This window comes from Ailuropoda melanoleuca, chromosome 10 (assembly GCF_002007445.2).
Source record: "Ailuropoda melanoleuca isolate Jingjing chromosome 10, ASM200744v2, whole genome shotgun sequence".
Taxonomy (NCBI): domain Eukaryota; kingdom Metazoa; phylum Chordata; class Mammalia; order Carnivora; family Ursidae; genus Ailuropoda; species Ailuropoda melanoleuca.
The window spans coordinates 68968738-68992770 of NC_048227.1; the positions used below are offsets into that span (position 1 = coordinate 68968738).

General features: G+C 32.6%; 1 protein-coding gene across 1 annotated transcript in view; it reads right to left on the minus strand.

Moving 5' to 3' along the window:
• TBC1D32 (TBC1 domain family member 32) overlaps nucleotides 1-24033 on the minus strand; it is a 164797-nt gene that overhangs the window by 11486 nt on the left and 129278 nt on the right. The window contains exons 18-22 of the mRNA XM_034670774.1: nucleotides 21287-21356; nucleotides 19489-19604; nucleotides 18369-18523; nucleotides 11432-11572; nucleotides 2391-2579 (exon numbers count right to left, since the gene is read on the minus strand). Of these exons, the coding sequence (XP_034526665.1) occupies nucleotides 2391-2579; nucleotides 11432-11572; nucleotides 18369-18523; nucleotides 19489-19604; nucleotides 21287-21356 (671 nt within the window). The remainder of the gene's footprint in view (nucleotides 1-2390; nucleotides 2580-11431; nucleotides 11573-18368; nucleotides 18524-19488; nucleotides 19605-21286; nucleotides 21357-24033) is intronic.

Below are 24033 nucleotides of genomic sequence, written 5' to 3' on the forward strand. Positions count from 1 at the left end.
AATATGTAAATAAGTGGAAAAGAATCTATACATGTTTATATACATGGGAAACAGCAGGCCATAACAGGGCTTAATAGAATAAAGAGGCATGTAAATGCATATTTAAATAAACCATGCTGGAATTTATCTCACAAGAAAAATAATTGAGCACCAAAAGGGATAGATGAACTTGAGACCTACCTGTTGAAAATAAAACAAAAAATAAAATGAAGTCCAATATCAGAAAGACATTTTTTCTAATCCCTCAGATGAATACAAACAGAAGACTTGTAAGAAGTAAGGTTAGTTCCAGGACAAGCGCTAAAATTAATTCTTTGCCAACCTGTTCTTAGTTTGGATTTAAACCAATTCAATTAAAATTTTAGTAATTTAAATAGGACTTCAGTAGTAACCTTTTTCCCCTCATTTAAAAATTCTTTAGTTTTAAACTGATAGCATTATCAAGAAATAGTCAACAAAGAGAAGAAACTGCAATAACCACCAACATTAATTAGATTTAAAGAATTTAGTAATGTTATTAAATGTGAAAAAAAATAAGTTCACCTTTCCCTTTATATGTATTATTTGTTTATTCTATCAACAGATATTTATTGGGCACCTATTATAGCATTGAAAATACCATTAGTAAATGAGATGGACAAAATCACTGTCCTTGTGGAACATATACATTATACTGAGGAAGACTGACAAAAATATATATTAAAAAACTTCAGCTAGTGACAAACACTGTAAGAGAAACTGAAGTGAGATAAAAGGTTAGAGAATTACAGGTTGGAGGATATTATAAGCACTTGGGAAAATTTCAGACTCTGAAATTCCTATAATTGACCACAGTAGTGATGAAAGTGTCCCTTACCAAAAAGAGACCCACATTTTGTCCTCAACATAATCCCCATTTAACCATCCCTGTTCTTCAAATTACCTCCTGCAGATAGTTTTCTTTTTCTACCTACGTTTTCCTTTTACATGCACAATCATTGTCTTGGTATATTTTTTCACTAAAAATGTTCCTAAGGACCGTCTGGGTGGCTCAGTTGGTTGAGTGTCCAACTCTTGATATCAGCTTAGGTCATGATCTCGGGGCTGTGAGATGGAGACCTGTGCCAGGCTACCTGCTGGGCTTGGAGCCTGTTGAAAATCCTTTCTCTCTCCCCCAACCCCTCACCCCCACGCTGCTCAGGCTTGCTCTCACTCTCTCTCTCTAAAAAAAAAAAAAAAAAAAAAAAGTTCCTAAGATAACAGTTCTAGTGATATACAGAGAAAGTTTGAGACCTTTTGAATTCAGTATTTATAAAATAAAAATTCTTGATAGTTTGGCATCTTGGATAATAAATAACATTTATTTATAGCAAATCATTATTAAAGGGAAAAGAGCTCTGACATGCATCTAGTGGTAAAGAATAATGATAAAATTAATTAACATAGAAATTATTTGTCGATCTAAACCTAGCAAAGGACAGATACTGGTTTTAGTGTATTCATGTGTATATGTGCCTGTGGGATGGTGAGGGGAGCAGGAGAAACATACTTCAAATTCAAGGAGAGATTTTAACTTAAATAGAGTTGGACTTCCATCAAGAATTGCACACAGGGATGTATTTATATAACTATATTCCTAAAGTCCAGAGCTTCAAAACTCACGTTATTGTGAGAGGGAAAGCAAGTTATATCTTGTTTTAAAATATTAACTTACATAATGTAGTGAATTTTTAAAAAGAATGTTATGATAGAATCATCTTTCATGGAAACATTTTATAAAAATAGGTGAAAGTTTAAAAAATATAGAATACGAAGGCACAGGAAATTACATTAAATGTTTTAAAAATGTTTCAAACCTCTGTCTTAACATAGTAACTTGAACTTTTAGTGACCAGATAAGATATAAGGAATATATGTATAGGTAGATATAGATAGATATAGATATAAATAGAAAATACATCTTGTGGGATAGCACACTGGCTAACAGCCAGCTTAGCTTCTTCATACAGCAGTCCCACCACTCCTTGGTGTGTTATCTTGAGTTGGTGCCTCAGTTTCCTCATCTCTAAAATAAGAATAATAGTACCGGGGCGCCTGGGTGGCACAGTGGTTAAGCGTCTGCCTTCGGCTCATGGTGTGATCCCGGCGTTATGGGATCGAGCCCCACATCAGGCTCCTCTGCTATGAGCCTGCTTCTTCCTCTCCCACTCCCCCTGCTTGTGTTCCCTCTCTCGCTGGCTGTCTCTATCTCTGTCAAATAAATAAATAAAATATTTAAAAAAAAAGAATAATAGTACCTACCTCTTAAGGTTGTTTTCCAATGATTGCCGAGAAAAGTATCTGACATATAAGCATCCCGTCAAAGTTAGCTATGAACTCTTAACCACCGTTTCCCCCCTAAAGTTACTTACTTTTAGGAAAACCTGCAGATCTTGAGTCTGAGTGTGCTGCAGAATGTCTTGTTGCAGATGTCTGAATATAGCGATACAGATATACACTTGATAATCAGGGCCAAGGAAAACACAAGTAGCAATATAGTGGCAGATTTCTAGCCAATCTAAATAATTCCAAAAACACTGACTTATCCATTGTAGGCAAATCTAGAAAAAAAGAAGTCACTTCATTTGAAAGCTTATAAAACCACACTTTTAAAAAGCAGTAACCACTAACTCACACAAAACCAATGAAGAGCTTGGCATATGATCCAAACAGAAAGACATCCTGCCTACTAGGATGCTTCATCTATTTGCTTAATGCGTGAGAAAACTTTCATGGCCTAGGGACTCAAGACGTAGAGGTAACTGGTGGTGTTCACACTGCTCGTATACCTACTGCTAAATGCCTTCTTGATTCATATAGTCCTCCTCTTACCCACAACATCAGTCTGCTCTCTACAGATAACAAATGCTAACAGACGATTTTAATTCAGAGATGGAAGTTTCTTCTACCCTACCTACAATCACAGATGTATAATTACACAGGTGACAGATTGCTAAATGTTACATTAATGCAAACGGACTCTTGCTGAATCAGAAAATAATTTAAACCAAGCAGGATTATATAACATAAAAACTGGGAGCTAATGCAGAAAATAATTTAAAAGGGAAACTTTTACAAAAATCATTTATCTTACTTTTTGAATAACATTCAGATTGTTCAGATTATAAAAGGAATACATGCTCATTACAGAAAAAGAAATAGAAAAGGTAAAAGAAAAACCAAAAAAACCCACATAACGATGGCACAGTGATTAACACTGTTAACATTCTGGTACATTAATGTTATAGGTGGAATACTGTCCCCCAAAAGTATGTCCAAGATCTAACCAACCCACAGTACCTGTGCATGTGACAATATTTGGAAACAGGGTTTTTACAGAGGTAATCAAGATAAAATGAGATCACTAAAGTGAGTCCTGTCCCAGTATGACCGATATCAGATAAAAAGGGGAAATGTGAACAAAGAAACACATACATACAGAGGGAAGATGAAAAGGCACACATGGGGAATGTCATGTGAAGACACAGGACTGGAAGATGCATTTATAAGCCAAAAACCATCTAAGGCTACCAGAAACTAGGAGAGAGGCATCAAACAGTTCTTTCCCTAGTGCCTTCAGAGGGGTGAACACAGTCTTGCCAACACTTTCACTCTGGACTGCGGGCCTCCAAAACTGTGAGTCAATAAATTTCTGTTGTTTTAAGCTACCCAGTATACTATTTTGATACTGTAGTCCTAGGAAACTAACATAATTACTTTCCAGTATTCTAATTTTCATTTATGATTTACAAAGAACCATTGAGGAAATACTTCCTTTGCTGAATCTCTCTCCTCTTGTACTTTTGCTTTTGGGGGTGGGGAGCAGGGAATGGGAATATATATAATGGCTTATCCCAATTTGTCATAGGCCTAAAAAACAGATACACAAATATTCCTTTTTTGTTCTATTATTTTATCCTTTTAAAGATATATTCTTGAATAGTTCCTAAAACTCGTTTTTTGTTTTTTCAATTTTGGGGACTGCTGATTCTACCTTCAAGTGGCTTGAACATGGTATATTCGTCTGCACAGGCTGCCATAACAAAGTACCACAGACTAGGTGACTTAAATAACAGAAATTTATTTTCTCACAGTTCTGCAGAAGTCCAAGATCAAGGTGCTGGCAGGGTTGGACCTCTCTCCTTGGCCTGTAGATGGCAGTCTTCTATGTTTTCACCTGATCTTCCTTTGGATATTTGTGTCCAAATTTCTTCTTTTAAGGACAGTAGACAAATTGGATTAGGGCCTACCCTAATGTATCTCATTTTAATGTAATTACTCCTTTAAAGATCCTGTCTCCAAATACAGTCATTCTGAGGGTAGTGGTGGTGAAGATTTCAACATATGAATTTTAGGGCTGGGGGTGGGTAACACAACTCAGCCCATACCAGATGGTATTAATGAATTTTTGTTTTCCATTATGTTACTACTTATGTCAACCAATAACATTTTAACTTCAGCTATTATGGGCATACCTTTTCATCTCATTTTCCATTTGTATTTTCTATTATTGGTAATGTCAACTACATATCACCAAATATTTTATTCTGATTTTTTACTGTAATTCCATTCTCAGGTTCAAGATTTTGCTTTATAAATATTATGTGCCCCTTCTATAATGCTTCAAAATCTAGTCATAGAGCCTATGAGTTAACTCAGTATTGAATTTTATCTATGAATGTCCAGTGTTATCAGCAGGCAGAATATATTTCCTTTGGTCCCAACTTTAGTCTTAGCACTAATAGGATTCTTCTCCTAGATCTTGACCTGAAGAGTAGGTAGCTTGGCATGCAGAGTTATTACCAAACTTCCACTGCCCAAATTATATGGTTCTACTGAACTGGGGAGAAGATATTTTCTACTCTTACTCTACTAGACAGGTTGAAGCAGTCAGTAGTTCTTTGACTAGAAGTAATACTTTTAATTCCCTTAATACACTGCTGCCAGGGTTCTGTCTCTGTTCTTTGCTAGAGCTATTAATGCCAAGGAACTCATGGCCATGCTATGTTAATAAAAATGAGTCTCTGGATGAATTAAGGAGAAACAAAAGAAGAGTAGAAATCAGGACAAATGATCCCTGCAGCCAGAAAAAGCAGTTCCCATTCAGCTGTCAGTTTTAGGGGTGAGTAACACGCAGACAGAGATGAAGGGGTCACAGATTTTGTCCATCTTCTTTTTCAGCAGCCTTACTGTTCTACAGGTTGGAAGGTGTGAAACTGCTGATCCTAAATTCATTTTGATCTTGAAACCTCACAACTTTATATGGTTCAAACAAAGATATCTGAAGTTAAAGTATATGTAGGGAGATACTTATCTTTACTGGTTAAAAGAAAGTCACCCCAGAATCTGCAATTAGTTCTTCCTTATACACAGTTATTAATGCAGTTTTCAGGCATTTACATGCATTCAAGCATTGTGTTCTGTACATTGTCTATTTTTCTTCCATTAAACAGAAATAATGTCTGTCTTTTTCTACATATGGGAAATTTAGGAAGGGAAAATGAGATCATAACTGAAAGCACTTTGAAAGTATATAAAGTGCTATATAAATGTTATTCTATAACAAAATACAATGCTTATTATTCATTTAATATTATTTGTGTACCTAATATACAAACAAGCATTATAATTTTTAAGTGAACAAAAGACATTTAGTCCCTGCTCTCATAGAGCTGACACTCAAAGGGGGAGATGTACACTTTTTAAATATATGTCCCTCTTCATTTGACAGAAATTATATCAGCTATTCTGTGTGCAGGATGATTCAGAATTATTAAACTATAACAGAATTCTAAAATCGTATTCCCCTACAAGAGTACGCAATGAGTCACAGTATTTAATCCTTAAGCAAATAACTTCTCTCTTTATAGAATGCAAAGGTTTGCAAGTCAGCTAACAATCTAAAATTCTAAAAGGATAAAGGAAACAGTATGTGTCCAAGCAGAATGATGAACTCATAAAACATTTTTTATTATGGAATTTTTCAAATATATATATATATATGTAAGGAAAAACAGTACATGAACCAGATCCATCATAGCTTCAAAATTTTGATTGATAAGATTCTCCAGCACATTTTCCCCTGTAGGTTCCCCTTCTTTAAACTTTTTAAAAGAAAATACATCATAAGTGCTATAAATTATATCTATGTTTGCTTTAAAACACACCAAAAACCTCCGTAACCAATGGCACCAATCTTTCTTTTTATCTATCACACAAAACAAAAATAATCTTAGAATTCCAGCACTACCACAAGCAATATGATTACTTAAAACAGTATTTTTGCTGTTCTTTGTCTTTAGACAACATATCACTTGACACAGTCAAATTACTGTGTTTTAAAGTGATACAGTGATTTTCCTGAGTTTATACTATCAAATATGTACTGTTAAGTTCATTTAATTCAGTTTGACTTTATATTCTTAGGGACAGAATTTATTTTGTTGGTTATATGTATTTATATCACTATATAAAATATTTAAATGATTCCAAAGTAAAAATACAAAAGCAAGGTATATTCCTTGATTCTGCAGCTCATTCCCTCCATGTCCCTAACAAGCAATCATTTAAAAAAAATGTGATACATTCTTTCATGTTTTTAATAAAACACATTTGTACATGCATTTGTAGCTTCACTCTTTCTTACATAAATGTTAACATGCTAAACACTCTTTCTCTTCACCTTTTTATCACTTAACAAAGGATCCTGGATATCACTCCAAAACAATATACAGAGGTATTTTTCATTTTTACAACTGCCTGGTATTCCATCATAGATAAACCATAATTTTTCAACCAAGCCCCTATTTACAGACATTTGCAATTTTTAGTCTTTTGATACTATAATCAGTGATATAACAAACATTTATATGTATTTTCAAATTTTTGCCAGATAATCTCCTGGATAGATTTCTATAAATGAGATTGCTGGGTTAAAGGGTAAATGCACATATGATTTTGCTAGACACTGCCAAATTCCCTCTTATAAGTCCAAAAATGTACTGCATTTTCAAAACTAAGCAGCTGAGTTCTTATATTAATCGAAAAAATATTAATGAAATGGTTTGCAAAGAAAGTGAAACAAATTATGTTCGTTTCTATAGTAAACCACTGTTCCTTAAACCTAATCACATTTTAAAACATTTATATGCTGTTTTAGACTTATAAGGAAAGAAAATCTTGTATGATATACATCATACTTGTATGATATATATCAAAATGTACCATAACCTTCCTAGGAAATTCTGTTCTTCAACCATACTGAAGCTACTAAAAGACATTAAGATGCAACACTGAGATAAACACAGTTATTTTATCTGAGGTAAATTATTCTCACTTGTATCTAGATTAAAAAAACAATCTTCAAAAATTTCCATAAGAATTAAATAAAAAAAAGTTTGGTTAAAACAATTTTTTATTGGTGCCTGATTAAGTCAGAATAAGTATGAACTAAATGGCCAAGTTTTATGATTCAAAGACAATGTTTTTCACAACTCTTCTGGCCTTATTTTATTTGCTCACACTATAGAAAGAATATTAGCAAAGAAAGAAAGAAAACTAATTTAAAAATCAAAAGATGTGGCTCCAAGTGAAGTCCTTGCTATCAAGGTAACCTCAATAAATCAATTCACTGACTTCACTGAATTTCCCCTATCACATGAAGTAGTCAAAATTTTAAATGAGATAAGCTCTGGAAATACATCTTTACACCGCAAAGAGTTATTATACATAAGAGTATTTCTATTGTACTTCTAGGAAAGATACTGGATAACATACCCAAAGAACCTGAAGATAAATCGGGCACATGTACCTTGAAGGAATTTCAACTATTAAAGAGGTAAAGTACATAAATAACTATTCCACAAGGCAAGATACAGATTTCTACTAGAAGTATAGAAATAGTACACAAATTCAAATCTACTTGTAGTTCATTGAAAAAAATTTTCCATTTGGACAAAGGATAAGTAGTTGATGCAAAGATGTGGTACAGGGAGAAAGGTACTATTTCAAATGGCAACATCAACAACATGAGAAGAGAGAAAGCCTGGGGATATAATATAATATAATATAATATATATATATATATATATATATATATATACACACACACACATTTATGAATAGGACTCTGAACAAGAAACATTCTGCTTTGCATTTATATAGTTCTGCATTTTCAAAAAACACTATGTCACAAGATATGAAATGTAAGAATAGTTTTTTTTTTTTTTTAAATCCAGTCTTCATGATGGGGGAAGGAGAAAAAAACAGCAAATGAGAAAAAAACCATGAGGTTTTTCTAAAGTATATTCAGTGGATTATCCGTGTTAGCCCATTTGCTGACACAGTATAGTACAATAATGATATGCAGAATAATGACTCCAAGGAATTATAAGAGATAAATCATTAAAGATTTGTGGTACTTTTCTTAAGCTAGGAAAGTTAAATAAAGTACAATAAGGAAAATGTTTTACCAAAGGATAAAACTGGTCAAAAAGTTAATCAGAACATGTGATTTTCCTGTTCATTTAAAAAGGAAGACTATATATTTGAATCTCTATTTTCCACTTTCAGTTACTCTCAAACACTAATCAACATATATTTCTATTTTAATTTTTTTTTGTATTCTAGTTGAACATATATTTTACTCTAGAGATATGTGTATTTTATTTAGCAACCTACTCACAAATCCTACATTAATCAACCAATCCCTTAGTGTCTGTAAATACACAACTTCAAAAAGCACTGCTCCTAATTAGATCAAAATGAATAAGCTTTGAAATACAAAATCTGTATCCAAACGATTACTTAAGCACCTATACCTATTCGTTACTTAAAAGTTGTTTCATATTTTATAATTAGCAGTAAAATGGCAAATAATATCAACAAAGCAATGATATATACTTAAGGCACAAAGCGATTAGCTCACATTGGGAGCCATTAAAAAAGCATTTTTACATTAGATAATATAAGAAACATAACATTACTGCTTAGAAATAATGCAGTGGGTTTTATTAGATAAATCTGCTATATATATATATGCAATTTCAAATTGATAAACGCCAAAATGATAAAAAGGTATCAAATTAATACAGTGAGGCCAGAGGTACTACAAGTTTTTCCCACAGTTTGTGGCAGTCCTTTTTAAAATTAAAGGATATATGTTAGGAACTAATAAATGATTGGCAACACTACAATGGCAAAAAGAGCTCTCAGAAATATTTTGTTCCCTAGCTTGGATTTTTAGAAGAGTAGAAAGAACAGATTATTGAGCTTATAGTAAACATTTAAGTATCTACTTCCAACCAGAATTAAACATTTTATGATTCAAAATTCCCAAAAGTGTTTTAGGTAAATGCTAAGTAAGAGATACAATTGGCCAAAAAAGAATATTCCTTTTCATTACATGCAATTCCGTGTTATATTTAGACTTATTAACTTCAGGAAATTTAAAACTCAACAGGCACAGTATTGAGATGCAAGTAAATGCAATTACATGACATAGGGCTCTTCAAAATAAGTCTGAAGCACATTACCAAGAACTATATTTTCTAGTTAAAAGGAAAAGATTGCCATGAGGGCAAATCCAAGGAAATGCAACTATTGTTTACTATTAAGAAATCTACCCATGGTCATATTAACAAGTCAAATAAACCCCACGATTAAGATAATCTTAACCCTAAAGGAACTTGACAAAATTCAACATTATTATTTGATTAAAAGGAAACAAAATTCAATATTTTACATAAAGTAGAAGGATTCTTCCATAGAATGACAGGGAATAAATCTCTTAAAGGTGAAATACTAAATGATTTCTTAATAACTGTTCAAGTCTAAAACAAGCAAGCCACTATTTAGAATTATTCTGGAAAATTACAGAGTTTAATTAAAAATGAAACAGAAATAAAATACATTAACAAAGTTGGAAAGAACACAAATCTAGAAAAAATGTACAACCTAATGACTACAGAAAATTTTATGCCTTTACTAATTATTAACAGTAACCACAAAGGAAATAAAATTGAAAAAGAAATTTCAAGCTACACTAATTAGAAATATCTGTAATAAGAAATACATTACACCTAATGGAAAAAACTATACAAAATTAGTAAAATATAATACAAAGAAAATAAATGGAAAAAACTTACTACATTCTTAGATAGGAAGGCTGAGTACTGTAAGGGCATAAACTATAAATTACTTTGAGAAAAGTGAACATAATAGCAATTTAAATTTCATCCAAATCCAAATGCTCAATTTGAACTGGGAAAAATCACTTTAGAGGGAACATAAAGGAATCAATAGAAATGGCTAAATTAGCTTTTTCACGGGAGAGTAAGGAAGTGTATGACAGGTATATTCCTACCAGCATTAAGACATACTATTAGGATGTAATGAGAAAAATACAATAAATAATAGTAAATACATAAAAACACTAATAGAAAATAAGTAAGTAATAAATTACAATAGTAAATAAAATACATAACAGGAACTTAAGAGATCTGAATAGTGGGGTTACTTTTAAAGAACATACAAATTAATAAACATGCTAAAACAGTCAATTAAGAAGATTCAACTATTAACTATGCTATGGAATTACAGTCAACCTTGCTAATGTTTAAAAACCCACACAATTTTAAAAAGAGAAAATTGCCACCTATTAATTTAGCTATGAAAAAGCCTAATACCCAGACCTGAAGAACAGATACTTTCTTCATTTCCGTTAGAAGAGTAAGATCAAAGCAACTTTATAATATGCATCAAGAGTCTTAAAAGTGTTCCTATCTTTTGGTTAAGTCTTTCTACTTTCTGGAACTCTGACCTAAAGATTTATTCTAAAAATAGAAAAAGGTTTAAGCTCTAAAATTTTAAGTTGTAGCCTGTTTATCACAGTAAAGAAACAATCCACCCCTCCACCAATGAAGGACTGCCTATGCACAGGAGGCACTCCTGCATGTGACCACAAGCACAACCAGGCTCTAGAAAAATCAGTAATCCTTCCCAGATTCCAAGAGCAGAAACAGAGAACTGGGCTTTTTTGTTAGGTTAAGATACAGTATCTCAAATACCAGACGTTCAGTGTTAAGAATTCTTACCCTCAGTTACCTCACTTAATCCTTACATTAGCCTTATGAAGCAGATATTATCTCCATCAAAAAGCCTACATGTCATAGACTTCAGAATGTCTATGTCCTTGAATAGCTGAAGTTGAACTTGAAATCTGAATGCCAGTGATCTACTATAAAGAAATCTATATATTGTAACAGACCTAGGGGAAAAAATTCAGTTTAGAAATTTAAATAGAAAAGTATGATCTTATTAATTTAAATGTATTTCCTATATTTGATGAGAATTTAATTTTCTTTAAAGACACTGAGATCTGGGAGTTGAAGAAACATTATTTCTTCTGGATTACCTGGGATGGTGCAAAACCAGACATGTGAAAAGCTGAAAACACAAGCGGCACCTCCACCTTCAGGAGCATTTCAATGTAGTGAGTACTGCAAAAATATACCGGATGGATGCCAGATTCTATAGTATCAGTAGCTAGGTACCTCTGCAAGAAAAGGAGAAACTGAGAATTAATCAACATTCAACTAAGGTAAAATAATCAAACCAACTTACCTAAATCTCTTGCTTTGAATTGCTACTTCAAAATTAATGTGGTAGCATAACAAATTACTGCAAACATTATAAAAGGCAGAACGTTTTAAACACTGTAGAATGTTAAAAAGTCAGAATGTTATAAACACTGTAGAAAGAATAAATCTCAATTAAGGCAATGTTTATACCGTTCAAGACAAAGAAATAAAGTTAATACTGTAATTCAGCTCCTTGTGGAATGAAGGGGATGGTTGTTGCATGAAAGAATAAATGTACAAGAACACAAGTAATAAAGCTTTATATTTTAATACTTGAGTGTATTTCTATATGCTTGCTATCCTTGGCTTTGGCCAATGATTCTATCACATTAAAAAGTTTCAGTTTATCAGCTCTTTGGGATATTTGCATAGTCCCCTTTCTCTAAGATAACATTAACCTAAATCTGAACTTGAGTTACTAATAACTGAAATTGGGAACTCTGTAAGAAATTCATCACTAAAACTGGGGAAAAATGCATAATTCATTCCCATCAAAGTTCTTAGACCAGCTATTTTGAATGTATTTCTATAATAATTACATATTAATCTTATATAATTTATATATTTTATATTTTACATTTATTTATATGTCCATCTATATATGTGTGAATATATACAAACTTGCATTTTTCAGCAATTTCTACATAAGGTTGGTTATATTTTCAGTTTGGCTCTTAGGTACAATTTATGTCATCATGATTGCTCTATAATACTTCAATGAGTGCTACTATAAATCTAACATCTAACCACAACATTTTAAAACAAAGAATGAACTTGGGAGGTATCATTTTGTGTCAAGAAAAACTGATAGAATAGCAACTATACCCAATGGACTTATATTAAAAATTTAGATTCAAATTAGTTCTGTAGAATGAATAATTAAGAAACTTCCAGAAAGGCATTTTATGTTCTTTACTGGGTTAACTGTAATAAAAGAAAATTAATGCTTTTAAATTAAAACAAATCAAACTTACATATACCAATTATATACAAGTTAAAATGAGGATTTCTTTCAAACTTTATTGCTAAAGTGCTTTTAAAGATTTAGGTTTGAGTTATATGCCAAAATTTCTGAAACCAGTGAGATGATTTATCAGTGGTTTTCCTGTTTTATCATCATAAAGGACAATTTACCATTTCACATTGCATAAATATAGATTTATGGGAATATATATGTAGAAATATATATTTTATGACAGGTTCTCAGAGATACCTCAGAGTACACACAAAAAAATTAATTTTATATACTGATGACTAGAGACATACTATAGCATATTAAGTGGACATCTTACAGTCAACCTCAGGTGAATGTCTAGGACAAAAAATAAACTTTCTTTTGAGTAGTTAAAAATAATATAAACTAAGGAGCACTGGGGTGGCTCAGTCAGTCAAGCATCCGACTCTTGATTTCATCTCAGGTCATGATCTTCAGGTCATGAGATGGAGCCCAGAATCAGGCTCGGTAATCTGCAGGGTGTTTGCTTGAGATTCTCTCCCTCCCTCTCCTTCAGTCCAAGTCCCACCTCCCCACCACCCATCCCCACACACACGCACACATGCTCTTTCTCTCTCTCTCAAGCAAATAAATCTTTAAAACATGTATGTATATATACACACACACACACTATGCATATGTATATACATTACATATACATTAATATATACATATTAAAATTATATATGTATATATACATACATATATATGTATATACATATATAACTGAAAATTTATATCCTTTGTCTTCTTTTATGAAATACATGTTCCAGTAATGACTATTTGTACAGTAGAATTAATGAGTTTAATAAACACAAAAAAGTCAACTTATACATATATATTAATTTTTAATGCAAGCTTAGGTAATAATTTTCTGAATATATGCATAATAGTGTAAGAAATGTATGTGTAAGAAATAATTCTTATACAGTATCTTTTCTGTGTTGCATTGAAAACAATATATTTGGAGTACGTGTGTTTAGAGATGGAGACAAGAGACTAATTACACTCTCAGAAAAAAACAAGCTATTATGTAATGGAGTCCCAAAGCTCAGGCAAGAGTCCTTCTATGCTTATGGATTATCCTCTGTTGGAAGAAATTATGCCATACTTTTTTGTAACCAACACAGGTCCCAACACCAAGCCTTGCATAGCATAGATCTGCAACAAATTATTGACTGAATTATAAGAAAAGATGTTACTGACTGTATATTGTAATCAAATACATTCACTTATAATAAAAGTTTTATTAATTGGCCTATTAATTGCCATTCCATAACTCTAATTTTTAGTAAGTGGTGTTCATAAAACCAGATCGATAATAACAACTCTGATCCACAACAGAGTCTTCTGAAATCATCAAATTATAAAGCCTGTTTGTTATACTTATAGTGTTTTGCTTAGTCACAACTCTCTGAGAAGATGGCAACTTTTAATAAAGGTAACTCGAAATAAAATTCAGAGTATAGGATTAAGCACAACACATGTAGGAAAACAGCATTTAATATATCATCTAAGTGACATAACATAGAAACTATGCTAAAACTGTGAAAAAGAATATCAGTAAAAACTTTTGGGTTGGGATATACAAGAAAGCATCATATTATGAAGCAAGGACTTTATAAAATAACACCCTTCAGAGTATTTTACTTTAGTGATTAAAAATGAAAGACATGCGCCTTAAGAAATGGACTGTAGTAAGCAGTCTTTTGGTTTTTCTCTTCTATTACAGGTAGTTCTGATGGTCACTCTATTCCTGACATTAAGAAAAATCTAGTTCCAAGTTGCTATGCAAATTAAATAGAAAGACCCTATGAGAAAGACAAACTCTCCAAACCAATTTAAATGGGCCCAAACCAGTCCAGTTCAGTCCTGCACTCTGGGGATGTGTGTGCAAGAACAGGCCACGCTATACTGGCCACGCCGCAGTGAACCAGAGCAGCACACGCATCATGCAGGAGGTGAACCGAAAACATTTTATCTTAACTCTGATTCTGTAACTCTAGAAACAGACCTTTCTCCTCTCCAGGGGAAAAAAAAGCACATGGGAAAATGGAACCTTTAAAAATGGATCTAAGATTTAAAGTTATATATAAAAGAAAGGGGTTTTGACACTAGTTCTCTGTCCTACAAGTGACTGGTCACAGGATTTACTATTGCTAATGCCTTGCAAATGCTTACAAGTGCGCCATGACGCGATGGTTGTAAAATTTTAATCTAAATGTACATTTGAACGGTATTAGAATTGTTAACTCTATGGGGCGCCTGGGTGGCTCAGGTCATGATCCTGGAGTCCTGAGATTGAGCCCTGCATCGGTCTCCCTGCTCAGGGGCAAGCCTGCTTCTCCCTCTCACACTCCCCTTGCTTGTGTTCCCTCTCTCCCTGTCTCTCTCTGTCAAATAAATAAATAAAATCTTAAAAAAAAAAAAAAGAATTGTTAACTCTCAACTTCCTGTGTTAACTATTTTTAATTTTATGAGGAGTAAGCGAGGAATAAATGTATATATCCACACACATTTGTATATATATAAAACATATGTAACTCTCCCCTGATCTTCCTGTTGAACTACACTAGTTCATTTGACTATTCCTTTAGTTTGATTTATCATCAATGGAGTTTTATCTGTATGTGAATGTTAAATACTTCAGTATTTATTTTACTTGAAACTAGGTATTCCTACGTGGAAATAATTGATTTTTTGATCTTTCATAATCTGTCATTTTATTAACTGCTTTTATGTTAAAATTAGTCAGACTCTGATTCTCCATTAAATTCCATAAAGAATTAGTATATTATCATTTAGGAAGTTATTTTTTTTTAAGAACAAATAATAATGAAAGATAATTTAATACAGTCAATACATTCAAGGATTCTTCTGGTCTCAAAGACTTCAAAGGAAAAAAATTTTCAAATTATTTTTATCTCACATGAGTAGATAGTGTTAATTTATAAAATTTTGAAAACTTCAAAGTCATATTCCACTATTTCCTATATTGCTTATCCAGGGCCAATTTTTTATACCTTTTTGATGCAAACTGCTTACAACATTCTTCATTCTTAAGAATGCAGAGGATCTATTATCTTTTAAATACATTTTTTAAAGTAATAAAAGCTTACTGTCCTTAACATATTTGTATTTAAATATTAATTCACACACTCAACACCTATCTGTTGAATTAATTACTATTGGAAATAGTTTGGGACACACTGGTAAAAAAAAATTCAGAAAAACCTGCCCTCCTAGAGCTTACACATTTAAGTATTTAAATAAGTAAATATGGAAATTAAGCAGCATATTAAGAATTGACATAGGCTATGAAGAAAAGGAACAGGGTAATAAGGTTGAAGAATGTGGGACTGGGGCACAGGTTGAAGCTTTTTTGAGGCTGATTATAATAATGAGATTGAGCTAAAGAAGGTGGACAAGTTTATGCTATTAATAACTAAAGCCAAAGTGTCTCAAGACAACTTCAGATTAGCTTATTTTATTAACCTGCATAGAAAGTGTCACTGCAATGTTTGAAACCAATGGAACAAACAAAATAGAAAAGGACTACTTTTTAAATAATGTATTAAGATTACTACTGAATGCATTAACAAGTGGCATAGAAAAAGCACCAGTCCGTAAGATGATTAAATCAAAAACATTTATACCATGGAGCTGTGACTGTAGAAACATTAGTAACTACATTTAGCTAACAGCTCTAAGACAAAATCCCTGAAGAGGAATATTAGCAGAATGTTATTTTACAAAGAAGCACTACAACAAACTCCTGGTTAACAAAATATTCAACTTGTATTGAGAAGTTGAAAAGAAAAAATGATACTATGTAAGGCACTACATAAGTGTTCACTGATCGTACAGCTGCACCAACAGAAAGATGTCAAGGCTTTACGTCAAGAGTTCATCTAAACATCCTGAGTAACATGTCACTCCATTCCATTCACAGATCTATATTCCATATTTAATGATGCTATCAAAATAAATCTAATAACATCCAAGCTGCTAGAGTCCTGCCTGATTTCAGTTTTATGGGAAGAAACCCTATTAGAGTGCCATATCACTATTACATTAAAAATAAAATAATGTCTTATGAAAAGTTTATAGATTCAAAGCAAAAATGCAACTTTATAAAATTATGGTTTAAAAAAATTGACTGGTGGGGCGCCTGGGTGGCTTAGATCGCTAAGCGTCTGCCTTCAGCTCAGGTCATGATCTCAGGGTCCTGGGCTGGAGCCCTGAGTCAGGCTCCCTGCTCAGCTTCTCTCTCTTCCTCTGCCACTCCCCCAGCTTGTGCTCGCTCTCTCTCTCTCTCTCTCAAATAAACTTTTTTTTTTTTTAAAGATTTTATTCATTTGACAGAGAGAGAGACAACAAGCGAGAGAGGGAACACAAGCAGGGGGAGTGGGAGAGGAAGATGCAGGCTCCCAGCAGAGGAGCCTGACGTGGGGCTCGATCCCAGAACGCCAGGATCACGCCCTGAGCCGAAGGCAGACGCTTAATGACTGAGCCACCCAGGCGCCCCATAAATAAAATCTTTAAAAAAAAAGTTGACTGGTGATATTTGACAGTGTCACTATCTGAATACTAAGCTAGAATAGTTAAGACTAGTGGAATGCAGGTATCATTTTCAAATACTTGACATGAAAATGTATGATTGGATTCAAAATCTATATTCATTATCAAAAGTTTTTCAACATTACATCTGTAAATGGAAGAGGGGAATATCTAAGATTTTTTAAATCTTCATGTACAATTTAAAGAATTATTCAAATTCTGGTTAACAGAAGGAAATTAGTTTCCACTGATTAGAGAAAAAGTGGTACACATTCTTTTGCCATTTGCTTCTGACTGTTCATGTGAGCAAATTTCACCTTATGCTGAAGTACAAGGGCTGGAAATTCTTATCCAGGAATTATATACAGCTATTTCAAGCATAAAATTATAAAATTTCAATATTTATAATATAGTCCTCCCTGATTCTTTGCTTTTTTATTCCTTATCACAAATATATACTGTGAAACATGTAATACATGCTTTCATTGAACTCCACATACGCTCCCAATCCCTTAACTTATTTATCCTTGGGTGCAATGTGATTGCGTTGTCCATGTGCAGTATGTCATAGGAAAGGTTTGGGAAGTATTAGCCTATCTTGTATAGTACAAGTTGGAGATCTTAATGGCAGTAAGTAAAACAAAATACAGAAACATTAGTAAATTGAGGGATGCTCTTACCTCTGAACTCTTAAGATCTCATGAAGCTAGTAAAACCCTTTAACACACTGTAATCAGAACTCATCATAGATTTCCAAACTCATGATAGATTTCCATATTCCATATAGAATACGTTGACAATTTTGACTTAATTACTTTCTTATACTGTAATTTAAGTGATTCCTTCTAACAAAGCAACAATAAAAAATTCAATAGCTGTTTTTACATATTATTTTTTATAATTTACTAAATGAAAGTTTAAAATTTAATAATCTGTCCGTTATCACTCATCTTTCATTCAGTTACCATTAGGTAAGACACCAAGCATTTGGGAAATGTCAACTCTGTATCTTCAAAGAGAATCAGTCAAAAAGCATTCAGGTAGAAAATGAACATAAATTATTACAGAGCCCTCTACAAATAAGATCCCAATGAATTTAAGTAGGATTTGCCTTAAAATTTAACACACTCATTTAAAGACAGAGTAAAAAGTCTTACGGAAATATGTAGTCTTGGCAACCAAAGGAAAGCAGAGGTCAGAAGCCTGGAGAACTTCTGAAGAAATCTAAGTGTTTTTTCTTTGTCTCCCAACATTATCATGAACAAAGAAGATACAAACCAGTCATGGCCAGCGTAAGTCCCCTGCAGGCAGACTGAAAAGCACAGTTAAGGAAATTTTGCAGTATTTTATTTTACAAGATGAAATATAAGAATTCCATTAATATTCATTTCCAGGATCCCCATCAGGAAAGAGATAGTGATACTTAGTCCTCTTGTTATCTTCAACCAATTTACAAGCTTATGTGCTATTTACTTACATAAGTAAAGGAGTGCAATGGCACTAGCAAAGGCAGAAAAAACTGTCCGCTTTGTGGCAACATTTATTCAAGTCATTAAAATCATAGTACCATCTTTTTTTTTTTTAAGATTTTATTTATTTATTTGACAGAGATAGTGACAGCCAGCAAGAGAGGGAACACAAGCAGGGGGAGTGGGAGAGGAAGAAGCTGGTTCATAGCAGAGGAGCCTGATGTGGGGCTCGATCCCATAACACCGGGATCATGCCCCGAGCCGAAGGCAGACGCTTAACGACTGCGCCACCCAGGCGCCCCACATAGTACCATCTTCTTTCTCTGGTTTAGGTTATCTGCTAAATTACTAACATAATCAAATATTTAAAAATCCATACATTTTTAGAATTCAGTTAATGCAAATGGTTTGTATACTTTTTTCCCTTGAAGTCAAACCTATTTCTGAAAAATAACCAATTCAAGTAAAATAAATGTACATTCAATTGTTATTCTAGATTTACTAACTCTGAAATATTCTTATTGTAGATATACTAAACCTATTTTTAAAAATTCCTTGTATGTATCTGAAAATATAGACTAATAACTTTAATTACTCAGTTTAAGATTCAATAAGAATGAATTTAGTAATTACTACCCAATTTAATAAAATTCATATTTAAAATACAGAATACTATAAATGTACATCATAATGAATCAGCAATATAGGTTAAAGCATTATTTTACTATAAATGTGTTAAGGTACCCTATCAAAGAACTATGAAAAACACATAACGTTCAATTACTGTGAATCCACTCAAAAAGGATATGAAGAGAAGATTTTATGGGAGCTTGCTGCTGTTTCAGGAATCTCTCACAGTGCTTTAAAACCAAGGTAAGGTCATTTTCTGCACTGTCTTTTAACAGGTTGAGGAACTTGCCATATCTACATTAAAAGCCCACAAAACATACAAAATGAAGAACATCAGGCCCTGCATTGCAAATTCACTTTTTAAAATCCATCAACCGTAGTTCTCCTGAGATCCCAAGGTTTTAAGTTTTCTTCTACTTCTAGCTTAACTATGCTATACAGAACACTTATAGGGAGAGCTTAACAATCCATATATGTTCCTGGTAAGTATATTTGGATTAGCAATAATTACCTGGTAAATACCGACAACGTTAAAGGAAAATAAAACAGTAATGACAAAACAAAATGTAGTTACTGTAAGATGAGAAGAATACAAGAATTTTTTCCTGAACTTAATCTAAAATATGTAATGTTGACAGGTTAGACTGACTGAATTTTAGATTTCATCTAGTCCAAAGGTTCTGAGAGGGAGCACCTTCCCCTCCTGGGGCCACTTGAGAATTCATGGGGGCACTTTTGATTGCATAGTGACTGGGGGCACTAACAGCAGTTGGTGAGTGATGGTCAGGAGATTACATGTGGGACAGTCCTGCACAACCACTTACAAATGGCCTGCCTGTTGTTTGCATGGGTGAAGAAGCTATTTGTAATTATCTGAAACCAATTCTGTTTTATATAAGATCATAAAATATTTTTTTCTATATTTTTTATTATACACTGAATGCAACTATGTATAAATCAGGGAAAGACAGTACTTCGTTGTTTGAAGCCTAAGACTTGCTCTCCATTTTGGAAGGTCACTTTGCCAGTGGCAAAAGTCGAGCAGTATTTGAAGCACCTAATACCATCAGTCTCTATTTGTAGTTGCCAAAATCACAATGATTCTATATGGCTGACAGCTATGTCATATACTGTAGTTGGGTACAAACATTTCGTTACAAATCACTTTCCATTTACTTCTTACCAATAAGACATTATATTGAATTTAAAAAAATATGTGACTAGCCTGTTCATGTTATCTGTGGATTGCATTTCAGAATAGAAATTGGACATTACAAAATAAAAAGCAGATATAGGGTCACAAAACAATGAGTTACATGCTTTATGTGATACAGATGGATTAGCCAGAATTACTATCGCGTTTTTCACTATAATGCTATGAATTTATCAAAATAGTCATTTTAAAAGCTTCCATATGCATCTTTTTTATATTTGATTCTAAAGATTATGTACTGAAGTAGGACAGAACTATTAAGATACCCATTTAATAAGCAAGAGAGGAGACTCACTCCTTAATTCACAGTCTGCTGTTTAGTTTTTTATTTCTTTTGAAAATTACAATTTGAGTACTAAAAATTTAAACTACTATAATTAGCTTATTCATTTTTAACTTTGGCATCTATCCTTAAGGTACTTTCATACTCATCACCATAGCTTGACAATTAAAATCTATCATATTTTAGAAAATGGTATGATTGTGCTGATTTTCACAGTGCAATTTTTTTAAAACCTGTAGTCATAGAGGCTTAAGTACACTGTAATTAGCCTCTGAAATGATAATGAACCATAACTGATTTACCAGCAGAGGTAATTTAATCATGTGCCAATATCCCCAAAACAAAGTTATTATTTTCTGAATGATAAACTCTGCATTTAAAGTGCACAAAATAGTTGGTTGTTAAATACTATTAAGCACATATCAGGTAGATAAAACAAATTCTAGAAATGCACAAGGGAGATATTTCCCTATAATATACCTGACAGTCATTTTAATGCCAAGCTGCTGCACAGATGAAAGACTTTCGTTCTTCACATTTGCATCAGTAGCTAAAAACAATAGAAAACTGGGTTATAAAAATGTATAAAAGTCTGCATAATAATCACATTTTAATTGAAAATTGATGAAAGTAATATTTTTACATATTTTAATGTGAATTTTGAAAACACTGATGAATTTGTTCCTTTAAGAGCTGTCAGTTATATTTTCAAAGAAATTAACAGGAAACTTTTTACAAATAACTCTTCTCCCATAAAAATCATTTAAAAGCATATTAAGTACAAAAAACTAATTGTAGTTTTAAAGCAATCTATTTTTACTCAGCTCTCAGAACACAAAAGCTGTTAACCCCAAAATGATCTAGAATATTGTACTTTCATCAAGCAATGCATATATAAAATTTTGAATTACAAATATGTATAAGTATGGCTGTTCACTTCTTAAAGATTTAAACATGAGTGTCAAAAAGGAATATTCAGTATACAGCTTATAATGTATAACTACATATGAGGGTGGATGAACAAGGTTCTTCCAGCAGGCAGGTTTTCTTTGTGAAGGAGGAGTTGTGATCTACCAAAAGTGAAGGGGCTATACGGTACGGAGGACAACCGGAGAGGTTGAAAGTCTGGATTAGGTCTGGAGAACATGGATGACAAAGCTAACAGTGAATGCTCAATAGCATCATTAGATAGCATTGAAGATTCTAGTTATAACTTTCAATTTTTGGCTAAAGAAACTGTAGTGTGCATGTGCATACACACACACAATATTAAAGGAATTGTCCAAAATCACATAGTTATCTAGTGGTAAAGAGGACTAAAAGCTGGGTTTCTCATACGCATGTCAGTAGTTTTGTTTTGTTTTTTTCCTATTACACACTGGAGTATCTCATCCCATCGGTATAATCTATAATTAACTTGTGGACTCATTCATTCCTTTTAATACACCCTTTCTGACAAAATAAGTGTGAAGCACCATGCTAGAAGCTATGGGGGATAAAAGATAAATAAAACATCATGCCCTAGAAGAACTTTCCATGCAGTGCCAGAGATAAAATTTGAATGTAGATAACTCTGATAAAGATGTTTTAAAGGACTAAGTGGAACAAGAATGGTAAAGATATAAAGTGTTATGTGAATTCAGAAAGAGAGAGAGATCACGAAGAAGTGGCACTTAAACTGAACCTTAAAATATGGCTAGACTTGAGATCTACAGAGATAAGGAAGAACAACAAATTAAACATCACTGTTATCAAACATCTACTCATTGGACCAGCAATAATTCATCGTTTAGCACTCTTAGAGGTAAGGTACCCTGTTTTTCCTAGTTTGCCTAGGCCTTGCATGGTTTTAGCTCTGAAAGTCTCATGCCCCAGGAAGCCCTCATAATCCCAGCCAAACCAGACTTGTCTTTTACCCACAAAGTGTGGTAATTTTCTTTAAAAATAAATTAATAAAATAAAATAAAATAAAACAAAATAAAATAAACTTAAGTGCTCTGATAATTACTTGATAAGCTACATCTGAGTTTTACTTATTCAGATCAGAACACAAACTTAGCAGTATTGTTACATTTGGCCTATAATGAGCAGTGAAGCTATTTTTTATATATCTTAGAATTCCTATTTATAAATCTAACTGTACTAATAGATGTACATTCTAGATGTACATATTGCTAATGACAGTTTGCTCCATTTATATGAGCCAATATCCTTCTCCTAGCAAAAAAAAAAAAAAAAAGAAATTGAGTTTCCATTACTTTATACCAAAAACATACATGTCACAAATTATTCTCACTCTCATAAAATGGCCAATTTTTAAAAACTATTAATCATCATTCATATGTTCACTGTAATTTCAAGTTCTTAGTCTTATCAACAGAATTTTTAAAAAGTCAACCATAATTTAAATGGCTTTACCAATGTTCACAACACAATCAGATTAAATTCATTCATTAAATTCATTCATAGCCAGGAAGTTCTTTCTATGCCAGTACCTGAATACACTCCTGGTGATCCTGTGTTTTATTATTAATTATATTTTAGTCTCCCAAGTTTAAATAATGTAAGACTTCAGTGCTGCAGTGTTGGTGATGCTGGCTGACTTTGCAAAATTTAAGTAGTTTCAATAAAATATTTTGGCTTTATAGATCTCTATAGCCTTGAAATAGACCCACCTCCTATCAACTATCATAATAGGGTATTATAAGATTGATTTTTAATTAGAAGATCATATTTTATTGAGGTATACCTTATGTTCAAAGAAATATAAAGATTTTAAATATACAGTTTAATTAATTCTGACAAATGCATACAAGCTGTATAACCCACACCCCTCTAAGATATGGACTATTTCCATCATCTAGAAGTTCCCTCATGCTCTCTTCTAGACAATTCCTGCACATCCTTTTTTCATAAACCAGCCACTTTTCTGATCTCTTTCACTGTTGGTTTCGCTTTACCTAGAACATCATATAAATGGACTCACACAGTACGTACACTTTTGTGTTTTTTTATTTCACTTAACACAATGTTTTGAGATTCATCCTATATTGTAGCATGTGTCAATAGTGTTTTTTTTTTATCACAAGTAGTATTCCATTATGTAAATATGTTGAAATTTGTTTATTCAATGTATATCCTGAAATTTATTTTTCTGGGACATTTGTGTTTCTTTTATCAGATTTTGACTTTCATGAATATAGAGCACTGAACATTCTTGGACAAAT